At 38.7% G+C, this 15,561-nt stretch overlaps 1 protein-coding gene across 3 annotated transcripts in view; it reads right to left on the bottom strand.

Moving 5' to 3' along the window:
• Window positions 1-3,794: 3,794 nt before the first annotated feature.
• Window positions 3,795-15,561, bottom strand: part of LOC110315011 (NACHT, LRR and PYD domains-containing protein 4F-like) — a 17,472-nt gene continuing 5,705 nt past the window's right edge. For 2 of the 3 annotated variants that reach the window (XM_021189182.1, XM_021189183.1), the window contains exons 3-8: window positions 13,619-13,777; window positions 13,026-13,190; window positions 10,101-10,268; window positions 7,426-7,596; window positions 5,146-5,316; window positions 3,795-3,933 (exon numbers count right to left, since the gene is read on the bottom strand). In XM_021189182.1, coding sequence (XP_021044841.1) covers window positions 3,795-3,933; window positions 5,146-5,316; window positions 7,426-7,596; window positions 10,101-10,268; window positions 13,026-13,190; window positions 13,619-13,777 — 973 coding nt within the window. Of the gene's footprint in view, window positions 3,934-5,145; window positions 5,317-7,425; window positions 7,597-10,100; window positions 10,269-13,021; window positions 13,191-13,618; window positions 13,778-15,561 lie in introns of those variants that run through there. The other variant, XM_021189184.1, reaches the window with a different exon arrangement.

The raw sequence follows: 15,561 nt of genomic DNA, 5'->3' as shown, positions 1-15,561 counted from the left end.
ACATATGAGACCACAATCAGTATTTTTTAGGTGAATGCTGAAGATCTGAACTCAGGTCCTCCTACTTCTGCTGCAAGAATGTTACTTAACTCAGTCTCTTCACAGTTTCTGCTTTGGCCATCCTATGCTATGAATTCTACACCCCAACTGTCTGACTGTGGTCTATTCAGTTTGATATCAACATCCAGAATGTTGGTAGGATTCCAGTGATTCCATCTAAGCCTTAGGGATTTTCACAGAAGACTTGAAAAAGGATTGAGAATTTTTTTATTCAAGTTCCAAACAATAATTTTTTTCATAATTTGACTGCCTGGTCTTAGCCCTTTGGCTAACTGTTCTCATGCATGTACATCCACATACAATCACAGTAACAGACCACACACATACACACACACACACTGCTTCCTGTCAATGTTTTTGTTCTGTATTAACTCCTTTCTAATTATTGAAGTAAAATACTATGACTAACCAACATTCAGGAGAAAGGGCCTATTTACCTAATCCCCCCTACAGTTCCAGTGGGGTAAGAGTCTATCACCATGGTGGCAGGGAAGAGTGACTGGAGGAGCAAGAAGCTGAATCACATCTTGAAACATAAACATGATGTGGAGAAAACTCTCTGGGAATGGTATGAAGCTTTGCAACCTCAAAACGTGTCCCAGTGACATACTTTCTCCAGCAAGGTCACACCTCCAAAACCTATCCAAGTAGCAATATCTACAGATCAAATATTCGCACATCTGAAACTATGGGAGGTGTTTTTACTCAAACCATCACATTATGCATATTTCTATGTTTAAAGTAGCTTTGTCCTCTAGGAATAAACCATGTTCCTAGGGCATGTATTAATTGTAGTATATGTCTTTCTGAGACTTTATATGGTGGAGTGAGAGGACACCATAGAAACTTACTTGGTTTCATAATATCTATCACATTATATGACACCTGTAATTTTTTAATTTCTCATGTCAAATAATGACTCTTACTTTGCAGATCAAATCCGAGGAACTGATAGCTTGCCCAGGGTGCAGAGTAAACATGACTGAATTGAAACAAATGTAAAGCTGGAAGGCTTAGAACTTTCTACTTCCTTATGCATCCACTCCAGCTTGGTACCCTCTCAAACTCCAAGAAAGAAATCTTGCAGGCAACTTAACATTTCCAGAGGGGAGAGGAATTTGCAAGAGTAAATCTTAAAGAAGTGAGCTTGTGTTTTCTTCCAGGAGAGATAACTAGAGTTATAAATATTATAATCCAACATCTGGTAGACCTATTCAACCTGCAACTCATGGGCCACATGCAGAAGATTGCAGTTATGAAAAGGTCTAGCACAAAAGACTAAGTTTACTCAGAACAATAAGATTTTTTTCTGTAAGCTAACTGCACAGTTTTTGAGTTTGAAGTATGTGCTCCATGTTGTAATGTCAAAAGTTTGGACATTCTGATAAGGTTTCACTTTCCTAGAAATGAGTGGCTTAATAACTACTTAAAACAATGCTGATCTTGAGGGCCAGGGGAGATGGCTTTCCCAGTGAAGTGTTTGCTACACAAGCATGAGGACCTGAGGCTAATTCCTAACACCCACATAAAAAAACTGGAAATAGTGGCATATGATTGTGGTCCAAGAACCAATGAAGCAGAGACTGACACATCCATATCACTTGATGGCTAACAAGCCTTACAGACAGGTTCCAATGAGAGATTCCATCTCAAAAATAACTGAAGTAGATGACATCTGATTATAGATAGCCATTAGAGTTTGTCCTCTGGTTTCCACACTTGTGTACATAATCCTTAAGACACATGTGAACCTGAACTCACATACTTTCACAAAAATTACCTTGATCTCAAATAGATTTGAAGACCATGGGGGTGGGATAATGAACCACAGAGATAAATGCTGAAGAATTTTTAAAATAATTTACATAGTGTATATCATACTTATATATCTTATGCTTATATAAAGTCATCTGAATCACATGTATATGACAAATGAATAATGTAAAACTCTATCTACAAGCAGACCACCCTAGCTCCCTTAACCTATTTTAAATGTTCTCAGAGCACTCACATTAAGCTACAGGTAGACAAAAATCAGATCACCTAACAAAGACCATTTTATATGGGAATGCTAAAATGTTAATGTGCCATCTCATATAATTGATGAGTACTCTGTAGGAAGAAAATAGTGAATGACTGGGTATACCTTATTGTAGATAATAAACATATTATGAATCTAAACAATCTTTTTTATTTAAAAAAGATTTATTTATCTTGCATGTATATGAGTACACTGTAGCTGTACAGAAAATCTAAACAATCTTAAGTCAGGACTATCTGCATAAACAAAGTTCTATTTAAAAGTATATTTATCTATTATCTTTATAATAGTACTAAGTATCACCAGTACTTGTGCACGCACCAGTCACAGAGCAAGGAAAGGCTTTATACTTAATCTAATACTCGTGTAACATACACCCTTAGGCAGTGAGAAAATGTTACTTGAATTTAATTTTAATTTAAATTTTAATAATCTTTCATGGCATTCCCTCTCCAGACACCAATTAACTTTCCATAGTCCTTGAGTGAGAGGTGGAGTTTCTTGATAAGATAATGTTTACTTCACATAATATGCACTCACTGATAAGTGGATATTAGCCCTGAAACCTAGAATACCCAAGATTCAATTTGTAAAACACATGAAACTCAAGAAGAAGGAAGACCAAAATGTGGAGACTTCTTAGAATTGGGAACAAAACTCTCATGGAAGGGGTTACAGAGACAAAGTTTGGAGCTGAGACGAAAAGATGGACCATCCAAAAACTGCCCCACCCAGGGGTCCATCCCATAATCAGTCACCACACGCAGACACTATTGCATACACCAGCAAGATTTTGCTGAAAGGACCCTGATATAGCTGTCTCTTGTGAGGCTATGCCAGTGCCTGACAAACACACTGGATGCTCACAGTCAGCTATTGGATGGAACACAGGGCCCCCAGTGGAGGAACTAGAGAAAGTACCCAAGGAGCTGAAGGGGTCTGCAACCCTATAGGTGGAACAACAATATGAACTAACCAGCACCCCCAGAGCTTGTGTCTCTAGCTGCATATGTAGCAGAAGATGGCCTAGTCAGCCATCATTGGGAAGAGAGGCCCCTTGGTCTTGCAAACGTTATATGCCCCAGTACAGGGGAACACCACGGACAAGAAGGGGGAGTGGGTGGGTAGGTGAATGGAGGGGGGAGGGTATAGGGGACTTTGGGGATAGCATTTAAAATGTAAATGAAGTAAACACCTAATAAAAATTGGGAAAAAAGATAATGTTTACTAGTGCAGCAGGTCCAGAACTATTACAGATACAACTAAACACTTTATTACTGAGTTATTTGCATTTACTGTGTGTAAACAGACAAAGGTCAGAGGCCAAACTAGGTATCATTCTTGATTTCTGAGATGAGGTCACTTATTGGTTCTAAAACTCACCATTATGACTAGACAGGATGCCCAGTGAAGATTAAGATCCTCTCTTATTTGCCTCTCCAGTACTGGATTACAATAGGAAATCCCAGGTTATCCTCATCCTTATAATAGGTTATAATCTCATCCTTATGCTTGTGTAACAAGCATTCTATGGACTGAGACATCTCCCCAGCTATTATTTCTATCTTCAATGATTATATTATTAGCTGCACATTTCAGATTTCAGTTCATCCTTCTTATCCCTAAGGACTCATCAAGGAGAACAGAGGCCAGCTCACCCAAGTGCATGAATGGAAGGAATACTTTCGCTGTTTCAGAACCTTGGAAAGAAAATCATCCTACTGACTTTGAAGGCATTCCCCTTTAGGTTGAGCATCTGCAAGGTCTTACACTGGATAAAAGCAAAACAAAGGTCCTCATTACTGGCACCAGTTATCTCACAGGATTCCAACCTATAATGAAAAGGAACAGTTCTATGTCAGGGTAAGATGAATATACGTGGGAGATGACTTAGTTATTTAGATTAGGCTCACTCCATAGCCTCTGTGGACAGTTTCTCAAATGCCAAGTGTTCACAACAATAAATTTTCCCTTCATTGGCAGATGTTATCACAAAAGTTTATTCTCAGTATCTGTGACTGTGGTGAACTAATAGTTCCACTAATAGTCTGTTGTTCCAGCCCTTGAACATGAGATAAAATTGGCCCTTGCACTGGGTAATACAGTGAAACAAGGGTTGGGAAGTTCTAAGCCTATACCTCAAGTACCTTAAAACTTTTTGATTTAAAACATTGAGATTGATTCATTCTGCCATGAACTAAACTACATACAATCAAAATTCATGTGTTAAAGTTCCCTAGTGTTCCATGGAACTGAGTTTTGAGATAGAGTCTTTATAGAAGTAACTAAGTTAAAATGATAACTATCAGGTGGGATCTAATCTTGTATAACTGTGAAGATATAGGGACAAGATAATCATTTTCACATCATTGAAAAAGTCTGGAATATACTCCTTGTATTGTTCCTCTAAAGGAACCTTCCCTGTTGATGCATAATCTCACTTCCAGCCTCTGAAATTGTGTTTATCAATAAATCCATACTATATGATCCACTCAATCTATTTTTGTCGTGACAGCCAAAGCAGTTATCATATCCCTTAGTCCAAATATGTCAATGAGATGTGGTCTCATCACTCTTGTTATCTCCAGTGGACATCCATACATGCGTGCAACCAACAAGCTATGCATGCATCCAGTATTCATATATGTTCCCATCCTAGTAAGAGCTATCTATCTATGCAGCCTTCCATCCATGAAGACAAGTGTACATCTATACTTGCAACCATCAATCATCCACCTACCACTGCTAACTGCTATATATTCCCCTTGGAATTTTATTTTTATTTATGTGCATTGGTCATTTGCCTGCATGTATGTCTGTATAAAGGTATCAGGCCCCCTGAAACTATAGTCACATAAAGTTGTGAACTGTCATGCTGAATGCAAGGAATTGAACCTAGGTCCTCTGGAAGAGCAGCCAATGTTCTTAACTACCGAACCATTTCTCCTCCCCTCTATGGAGTTTTAATTTACTTTTCTGTACATTAATCACCCTTTTTTTTTGGCCATCCTCAAAGACATAGCTACAAGCTTGATGATACCCACCGTAGATCTTCTAAGTGGCAGTTGGGATGTTTTATAGCCTTACACAGCAGCCTCACACCAGTGTCTTTTAGCTTATTGTTTGAAATGTGTAAGTACTTCAGGTTCTGGTTGTTCCTCAGGACTTTAGCCAGGTCCTGGCAGCCCCTTGCAGTGATTTGACAATTGCTCAAACTTCAAGAGAAAAATCACAATGCAGTGGTTACTCTCTGGTCTGAAGAGGAAGCATTTCACAAAACTCAGTGATGCCTTAAAAGTGAAGACAGCACTCAGTGATTCAGAAAACACCATCTTCTCAGTGACCCAGAGACAACAAAAACTGAGTATAGCAGGCATACTCAGATATTTAAAATGGCATATATTGCTGGAGAGATGGCTCAGCCATTAAAGGCTACGCTCACAACTAAAATGGCATATAATATCAACTATGCTACACTGAAATAGAAGTTAAAACAGGGAGCTGGAAAGGTGGCTTAGAGTTTAAAAGTACACTTTCTTGTAGAAGACACAGGTTTGGTTTCCAGAAGCCATGTCAGGCAGCTCACAAGCACTTGTAACTACAGTCCCAAGGGATCCAATTCCCTCTTGAAGCTTCCTCAGGCACATGCACACTCAAATACTCAGAAGATATTTCACACTCAAATACACATACATTAGGTGAAGCAAAAAAATCATTTCAAAAGTTAAAATAATATTATGTTAAATAATACCTTTAAGCAATAATTGAATATAGGTAACTCATACGAAAATGGACTCTGGCATTATGGGTAACCCAAAACATGTATAAGGCAGGGGTAGGAGGGACTACTATACAGTTTTCAAGGTTTATACTTATATCAGTGGAAGAAAGAAGACATGGTATCTCATTCTAGCCAAGTTTGGCCAAACTAACTGAACAAGTGAAGCACAAAAAAACAGTCCATTTTATGATTTGAAACCAACAGTTCTGCCATTTCTCTTCCTGTAACTGTTAGACTGCAGTTTACTCTTTCAAAGTAGAATTTTCATGCACACAAATTAATTCATATGTGTATTTTAAAGTCCCCTCTTCCATGCCTTACTCTTTCTTTGGACTTGAAATGTCTTCTGCAGGCTGCTGTGTTTATCATAGACCATGGATGATATACTAAGTTTGGAGAAAACTGATTTTTGCTCTCCCAACAAATTTTTAAATGCATATTTACGATTTTGAGAATAATCAAGTGATTTATACTTTTAAACTACTTTTTCTTCTTTCTTTATGGTGCTATGGAATCATAGATACATTTAATGTTTTCAAAATATATCCTATATGACATCTTAAGAGGCTTTAGAAAGCCATTATAAAAGAGAAAAGCACACTACACTTTTGTTTGCATTTTGTTCCTTATCTTCTTTTTAGAGAGGACAAAAATGTTGTGACTCTGAGATTTCACAACAGATTAGGTAACAGTGTTCTACCAAGTCCCACACATCTGGATTTCTCACCAAAAGCCATTTGATCATGGAATACTAATCCACTTGGCATGATCAAAACAACAACCACATTAAAATACCCCCAAATCTCTCAATTTTATGATTTGAAACCAACAGTTCTGCCATTTCTCTTCCTGTGTTATACTGCAGTTTACTCTTTCAAAGTAGAATTTTCATGCACACTAATTAATTCATGTGTATTTTAAAGTCCCCTCTTCCATGTCTTTCTCTTTCTTTGGACTTGAAATGTATTCTGCAGGCTACTGTGTTTAAACACTTATTCCAAGGATGGAACCACTGTTTTGGGAAATTGTGGGATTTCTGGAATATTGTGGTTCAACAGGTAGATGTTGGCAATTGAGTATGGGTTTATCGAGCATATCTTAGACCCTGATTTTGGTTCCACATTCTGCTTCTTAATCCATAAAGATGAGAAAAAAATTATACATACCTCTTGGTGTATATATGCAGAAGTACATGTTTTAAAGATTTACTGTTTCCTCTAACAGTAGAGATTAGACTATTCCATAACATGGCCTACAGTGAACCCTGCATCCCTTAATTTGATTACAAAAAATAATCACTATTTATATTCTAGCACCCACTCCAAACATCACCACCCCTTGTGCTTAGATCATATTTCCTTTCTTTCTCACAGTTTTTTGTGTCTATATTCTGCCCACCACATACCAAAACCATGACACAAAGGTCAAAGTACAGATCTGTCCTAAGGAAAGAGTCTTCAGGAATGAGAGGTGAGTGACTCTACCCTGTAAATTCTCAAGATTCCTAAACAGGGCCTCTAAGAACAAGTTCAAATAAACCTACCATAGTGACTTCAGGGCACAGTATGGGAGAGTCAGAGCCCTACAAAGAATCTTCAGTCCTTTATCCTTCAGGTCATTGGAGCTGATGTCTAGATGGCTCAGAGTTTTGTTCTGCCTAAGAACTTCAGAAAGGTAGTCCCAACATTGCTCACTGAGGGAACAGTTGGCCAACCTGTAGGAGGGAAGGAAGGGCATGTGGAGGGGAAAATGTAACATTTCCACAACTTTACACACTATAACAGTAATAATATATTTAAGCAAGAGGAGAAATGTCTTGGTTTATCCTAGCACATCTCCCTTTGTTTCTTTTGATTCATGTCAGAACAAGTATTGAAACTGGGTAAATTATTGAAAATGCTTATGTTTGGAAGACCTTTCCTGAACCTAACAGTACCTCAATCACTGTCTCTAATGACACTTTTTAAAGCTACATGATTATTGTAATATGTAGCCATATCAATGTTATCTTGTGTAATAAACTGCATGAAAAGTATATTTTGAAAAACAACATGTATGTGGTTTAGTCTCAGTTTTATTGCTGTGGTAAAAATCATCCATACAAAATCAATTTTGGGAGAGAAGCTCTAATTTACTTCACTATTCCAGATTGTACTCTCTCAGTGTGTGAAGTCAAGAAGACAGATCTTCAAACAGCTTGTCACATCATATCTAGAGTCAAGGGCACAGAGAATCCATACATGCATGCCTATGTTTTCCACTCTTAATCCAGGACCCAAATTAAGGGTAATTGTGCTACCCACCATTGGCTTAGTCTTCACAGACCAATTAGCATAGTGAAGACAATCCCTCAGTGACATGCTCACTGGCCCACTTGATCTAGACACTCCATCATTGAGACTTACTTCTTAGGCGATACTCCATTATGCCAGCTTGACAGCTAACCCTAACCATCATAATATGAAATATATAGGAATTCACAATATGAAATCACTTGGCTTCATCCAAATCACTAAATCATCTTTCTCTGCTGAGGTCTAAAAGACCTTAATTTTGTTCCATGCTAGCCTACCTATTTCTTTTAACCACAATTAAAGAGAGGCACATTCAGTATGAAATGAGGTCAACAGATAAATAGGCATTGTTCTCTATGAATGTCCCAGTTGAAAGTCCATTCTGCATTCTAAGAACAAGTTTTTGACACAGTGCTATGTTCCTGTTATACAAGCTCGAGACTATTCTACAATCTTTTGAAATTTAGTACATTTTATCCCTTGGTATGTAAGGGTAGCAGGGGTATGTGTGCATGTGGTGTCAGAGTCAGTGTGGATGTAAAAATCAACAGGTACTCAAGAGCTTTATGTACAGTGGTTCAGTTCAGCATGTGTCCAAATCTGTCCAAACTCCCCCATGTACTAGTTTCAAAATTCTCTGGTCTTCTTATAATATACAATTTAAACACCAACTAACTTTTCCACCATGTTGACTAGGGAATAACAACTAATAAAAAACTAAAAGTGTTAAGGTCAAAAGAAATTTAAAAAGTTAAATGATTATTTTTGTGTATGCATGTGTTTATGATGTGTGTAGGTACATATCACAGTATACGTGTGGAATCAGAACAGCTTTGTGGAGTTGGTTCTCTCCTTACACCTTTCCATGAGCTGTTTTGAAAGTTAAACTTGAATTTGAAATCCTTCTGTCTCAGCCTCTTGTACAGTTGGAACTACATGGATGTGAAACCAATCATGATGTATATATGCAGAAGTACATGTTTTAAAGATTTAATTTTAACTATGTTCATTTGTGAATACTATGTGTGGGTCTGTCCATGTGAGTGAGGGAGCCTGTGAAGTTGTTTGATTCCTTAGACCTAGAGCTACAAGTGTTTGTTAAGTTGGATATTAGGAAAAAATGGGTCCTCTGAAAGAACAATGTGTATGTGTTCTTAACCATCTCTCTGTGGGGCAGTGGGCTGTGAGAAGAAGCCTGGTAAGGTTAAGCTAAGGTTTAAAACACTGGAGACCCAGAAGGGACAGTAGGAAGCCTCGCCTGCTCCCAAAACCAGACTCCTGGCTTGTAGCTACAGTCCCCCATAGCCCCCAGTAGAAAGGTTTGTGGCCATTAGTGAAATAGGGGCAACACCCCAAGCTCTCCCACATGTAGATAAGGTATCCATCCCAAAGCTCTCAGATCAAACCAATAGGAAGCACCTACTGTCAGATTTTGACCCACCCCAAAACTATATATAAGAATCCTATCCGGGCTGGTGAGATGGCTCAGTGGGTAAGAGCACCCGACTGCTCTTCCAAAGGTCCGGAGTTCAAATCCCAGCAACCACATGGTGGCTCATAACCATCCCTAACAAGATCTGACGCCCTCTTCTGGAGTGTCTGAAGACAGCTACGGTGTATTTACATATAATAAATAAATAAATCTTTAAAAAAAAAAAAAAAAGAATCCTATCCAGGAGTAATAAAGGTATGTGAGAATTACTTTTGTCATCTGAGAACTTCTGTCATAAGAGCTATAACACTGCTGCTAGGGAAAGAGATCTGCTCTCCTGAAAATGCCACCAGAAGCCCCCACCCCACGCCCCTCCCTAGCTAGTCAGTCTCCTGCAGGCTCAACCCAGTTCAGCCGCAGATCTGGTAAACAAAGGCAAGTTTCATACTATTTCCACAGTCTCCCCAGGGTGCATCGCCCAAGGCTGCTTACACTAAGTACTCCAGAATGCAGTCTGGGTGGCACAAAGCCTTGCACAGTGAGGATATTCCTTGGTTCAAATTGTTGTATGCCAAATTAAGAACCTTCAGTGTCTTGCTGCTCATCAGGACGGAGCCAAAGATATTGCAGTCATCAGGTGAAAGTTTACAGTGTGATACCCTGTAGAAAAAGGACAACATCATATTCTTCTCTGTCTTCATGGTGTTTTCTATTGTTATCCACATGAAGGAGGTTTGGAACCTCTCAGAACATGACAATGCGCTTTATTAAACAACAAATAACTGACTTATTTTTGATGTGAATGAGTGTTTGCCTACATGTTTATGTGTGCACCAAAATGTATAGCTGGTACCTAGACAGACAGTAAGGGGGTGTTATATCCCCTAGAACTAGGTTGTAAGCTGTGGAGTGTGAATGCTTCTCTGCATGAGGAGCAAGGGTTCTTAACCCACCCAGTCATCTTTCCTGCTGAGTTTTAAAATTACATTTATTGGTGTGTGTATGTGTGTGAATCCATTAAGATACCAGATGTAACATACATTAACTATCTCAGTAAATTGTGACATGCTGTTTATGCTTGCTGAAGTTGAACTCTGAGAGTAAGGAGGTCTTTCCTGTCCCAGACTCCAGTATGTTTATTGCAAATGTCCTCTAACACTCTTTGTACAGGGATGGGCTGGCCCATCTAGATCTGTAATAAGGAATGGAGATAAAAGTCACACAGCACAGCCCAAGACTAAAACCACTGTGTTCCTGAGAATTGCTGAATGGGTAAGCCAGTACCAACCAAAATTACTATACTGTTTATGCCACATGATCATGGCATACATCATGAAAGAGAAGGAAGGAACAAACTCATGAATGGAGAGAATGCTCTATCTACTTGGAACTCCTAATGGGGAAATCCAGCAAGGCTGTGTCAAAACTCCCCGGTTATTTCTGCTGGATGATCCAAAGAATCTTGCTTACTCATGCTATTTGCAGATATTATCTAGGTACTATCTATCTGCTGTTGTTTCTTCTTTTACTTGGGGCCCAAAATGTATACCCTGTTCCTCATCTCAGATCAGGAAATCAGGATTTCCTGCTTCAGTGAGGTTTCCTGAGTCAATTTATACTGGATGTATGTAGTCTCTAATATGATGTCCCCTTTAGTTTTCTTTCTCACTGGGCTATCATAGGATCTTCTGATGAGAGCTGAGGATAATTTGCTAGCTATTTGTGGCTACTTTCTGCTACTTACCTTTTTTTTTTTAATTTTTCTTGCTGTACAGCTCAATAAACTTAATCATTGAAAAACAAAAACATAGTTATCATAGACCCATACAGAATAAAAGTGTTCATATCAAGAACTATACAGCTGGAGAGATGGCTCAGCAGTTAAGAGCACTGACTATTCTTTGGAAGGTCCTGAGTTCAAATCCCAGCAACCACATAGTGGCTCACAACCATCTGTAATGAGATCTGATGCCCTCCTGGGATGTGTGAAGAGAGCTACAGTGTACTTACATATAATAAATAAATAAATAAATAAATAAATAGAACTATAGTCCTCCATATTCATTCCCTCCCTTACTGTTACTAGCCACAAACCAGGAATCACTATCCTTTCCTCTAATACCACAACCCTGTTCATCACTGAATTTTATATGTGAAGCACGTGGCACCCTTCTGAATCAAATTAGTGCCACCAACAATATCTGAGATCCATCTCAATACGACCAATAGCCATGGATTTCTCAACCAGGCTACAGTCAGTCAGAATTTCAACTTTTCAGGGGTATGAACACCTGGCAGGAATGGTTTAGGAAGCACCCATCTTTCAGCAAATGGCATCATTTAACCATAGACTTTACACTTACCAGTGAGAATTCTGAGTTCTACGGTATGTAGAAACCATGAAATCTGAACTGAAGCTATGTTTTCCAAAGTGGATGTATCCATTAGAAATTAAGTTTCACATTCCATAATCACTTCAACTTAAGTAAAATTTAGACTTGTTTTTATTTCACATGGGAGTTTTTTGCCTGCATGTGTCTGCTACCACATGTGAAACTTGTGCCTGTAGATATCGGAAGGTATAAGTTCCTCTGGAACTAGAGTTACAGATAGTTGGGGGCTGAGCTGTGGTCCTCCAGGAGAGCAACTAATTATCATAACAACCCAGTGTTTTAAATTATTATCAGTTGCATTATTTATTTATTTACATTGTGTGTGCATGTCCAAGTATACATGCTATAGCATGCAAAAGACAAAGTGGTGAATGTGGAACAAAAGAGAACAACTTGTGGAAGTTGGTTCTTTCCTTTCTCCATGTGGGTCCTGAGATAGAACTCAGGTTGTAGAGTTGGCAGCAAGTGCCTTAATCCACTGATCCATCTCACTGACTAGCTGGGAACAGTTCCTAAAGTGAGGAAGTCTGTACATGAACATTAGAAAAATAGAACCCAAGTACACGAATTAAAAACTGTTGTCCTGTGACAGTTTTAATGTCAACTTGATACAATCTAAAATCACATAGAAAGGGAGTCTCAATGATGAGTTCTCTAGATGGGGAAGACCTGTGTGCATGTTTATGGGCTATTTCTTAAGTTAACTGAGGAGGTAAGTCTTGCCCACTGTGTAGGACCCTGACCTACATATGAATGGGGAAAGTCAGTTGAGCATTAGCATGTGTGCATCAATCCACTGCTCTTTGCTCTTGATAGTCATGCATATGATGGGGCTATGTTTCAATTTTTTTTGCTCCCCTGGTTTCCCACAGCAATAGCCTATAAGCTGAAAATTTGAATCCAATAAAAGATTTATTTGTTTCTATTATTGCTTAGTTCAGAGCATTTTTGTCGTAGCAAGTTGGATCAAAATTAAGATGTCTCCTTTGAGGGGAGTCAGTGAGCTAGGAGAACAAAAACTTACACAAGCTTTTCTATGTTGCACTCTGCCTGGTTCAAGACATCACACAACAGTTTCACCTCACTGTGAGTCAGAAATGAGCAGCCAAGGTCCAAATATTGCAAACTGCAGTTCTGAATCAATTCAAAGAACATGTGGTTATCACCAAAGAAGTGCACATTATTTGCCCTGCAGAACAAGGAAAGGTATCCATCAATTTCCATCCAGCTTAAGCTTTTGTCTTTGGCAAGATCCTCTATCCCATACTGACCACATAGTTCTAATTTTGTAGCCCAGTACCAGATCACTGGTTCTCAAGCTGGGTAATTTTTCTCTTCCATGTAGAATTCTGAGAAACATATTGAGGCAAGGTTGGCTGTCACATTAGGAAGCTACTGGCATCTAGAAAGCAGAACCCAACATGCTCTCAACATCCTAAAATTCATGGGCCAGCCCTCAATGAAGAATGACCAGCAATAGACATTAGAGGTGTCAAGACAGTAAGATTCCACTTTAGACTACATAAGCCTTCATTTATGCAGTTAGCTGAGAGATGTTGGGAAGGCTAGTCTGTTACTTAAGTGATATGACTAAATCTAAGTCTACTTTTAACTTACACAAGTTTGTTAAGGGTGAAGCTGGGGTACTTCAGAGATTCATACAAGATTCGAATGGCTGGCTCATTGAAACTAGTATCTTTTATTTGGAGTACCTGGATGTCTTTACTCCTTACAAACACAGAGCACATATCATTCCAACAGAGGAGTAGCTTTTTCCTGTTACAGAAGAGAAAGGAATTGTTACAAGTTAATTCAAGGGGATGGAAAGATTGCTCAGTGGTTAAGACCATTTACTCTTCTTGAAGAAGACCTGAGGCCAGTTTCCAGCACCAATGTGGTGGTTCACAACCATCTGTAACACCAATTCCCAGGTTATCTGACACCTCTTCCATCTACCATGGGCACTGTATGCACATCATGTACATGCGCACATGTAGGCAAAAACATTTGTACCCACAAAATATTAATAAACAGATGATAAAACCTGCCAGGGCTTTCAAAATCTACTCTTTTACAAAAAGTTAAGTCAAGCCATTCACAGCATATAAATGTAGAACACTGACTTGCATACTGAGTAAGGGTATCGACCTAAGGTCATTTCATATTTCCAGTTCTTAGTTAGACATATGGCAAGGTCTGTGGGACTCTAGATGTTATAGCTTGAATGCAGAGATGCAGTTAATGTCTACTTGTAAGAGGGCAGAGGATCCTGAGAATCCTATGCGCTGGGGACCATGCTTGTCTGGGGCTTTCACTTACCCTCCCAACTTCCACAACAGCATAAGATCACCCAGATAGCTTGACAGTGTTGAAGTTGAAAACTCCTGCCTTACAGATAACCTTGGTAGTTTTAGAATGAAAAAATAAGGCAAGGTTCTGGAGTTACCGAGTCAAAACCTAGAGCAAAGATCTCCCGGCTCAAGCTTCAGATGCCACTGCTTACTCAGTATGTATCTTGAACAATATATGTGGCTTCTCTGTCTACTTTCCTCACCTCTAACAGGATAATCAAATTTGCCTTGTAACATTTCTTACTGAGTGTGTGCTATATCATGTGTGTGCAGGTCAAAGGAGAACTTGTAGGAATCATTTTTCCTACCTTGCGGTCTAAGCGATTGAACTTATGTCATCATTCTTGAGGACATGAACCTTTTGTTTGCTAAGACATCTCAGCAGTTTACCTTACATGTTTCTGAATACGAGTCACTTTAGAACATTTTTTGTGTGTATATAGTTGTAAGTGCATGTGCATATGTGTGCATGTATGTGCTTGCATATGGAAACCATGTCTCTTGCCTCCTTAGTGCTGGTTTTGGTTTTGGTTTTTGGTTTTATGTGGATCTAGGGAATGAAACTGAAGTTCTCATGCTTCTGCAGCAATTGAGATATCACCATATTCCCCATAACACTTCACCTTTATAAATTAGTTTGCACCTAGGGGATCAAGAAAGAGTCTGAGTATGATGTTTGTATCTCAGAAGGTCAGAAAAACACATACGACATAAACCATCACACTCCATCCTCACAGTGTGGTGGGTTAATATTGTTATCTTGATAATAAGGCCACTATAACTAAGAAAAGGAAAGTCCCAAGGATAAATTCCAGGGTTCCTAAACAGTCAACTTAACTTATTCTAGTGATGCAGAAAGATCAGAAGTTTAATGTAAGGCCACAGATCATGAGATGCCTTATCTTTCATGATCACTTGAAGCAATCTTTACAGTAAGTCTGTGTTTCATGCTTGTACACATATGTGAGTACACACACTCTGTTAGTTCTGTTTCTCTAGAGATACTAATGAAACGAGTATTCTAGGATCCTCTTAATCGGTTTTGTTTTCTGAGGGCTGAGGCAACTATTCTGCCACTAAGCTACATCAGCAATATAACTTTCTAATTCTGATGGAGCATGTTTCCTAGTTGCTTTTAAGAAAGTATGTATGGAAAGTAATTTTTTAAAAGAATTTATATGCTTAGTATGAAATTTTGGTGCTGGGGAT

Source organism: Mus pahari, unplaced genomic scaffold (assembly GCF_900095145.1).
Source record: "Mus pahari unplaced genomic scaffold, PAHARI_EIJ_v1.1 scaffold_7831_1, whole genome shotgun sequence".
NCBI lineage: Eukaryota > Metazoa > Chordata > Mammalia > Rodentia > Muridae > Mus > Mus pahari.
Note: the sequence above shows the minus strand (reverse complement) of the source record. Positions and strands in the feature narration are given on the sequence as shown.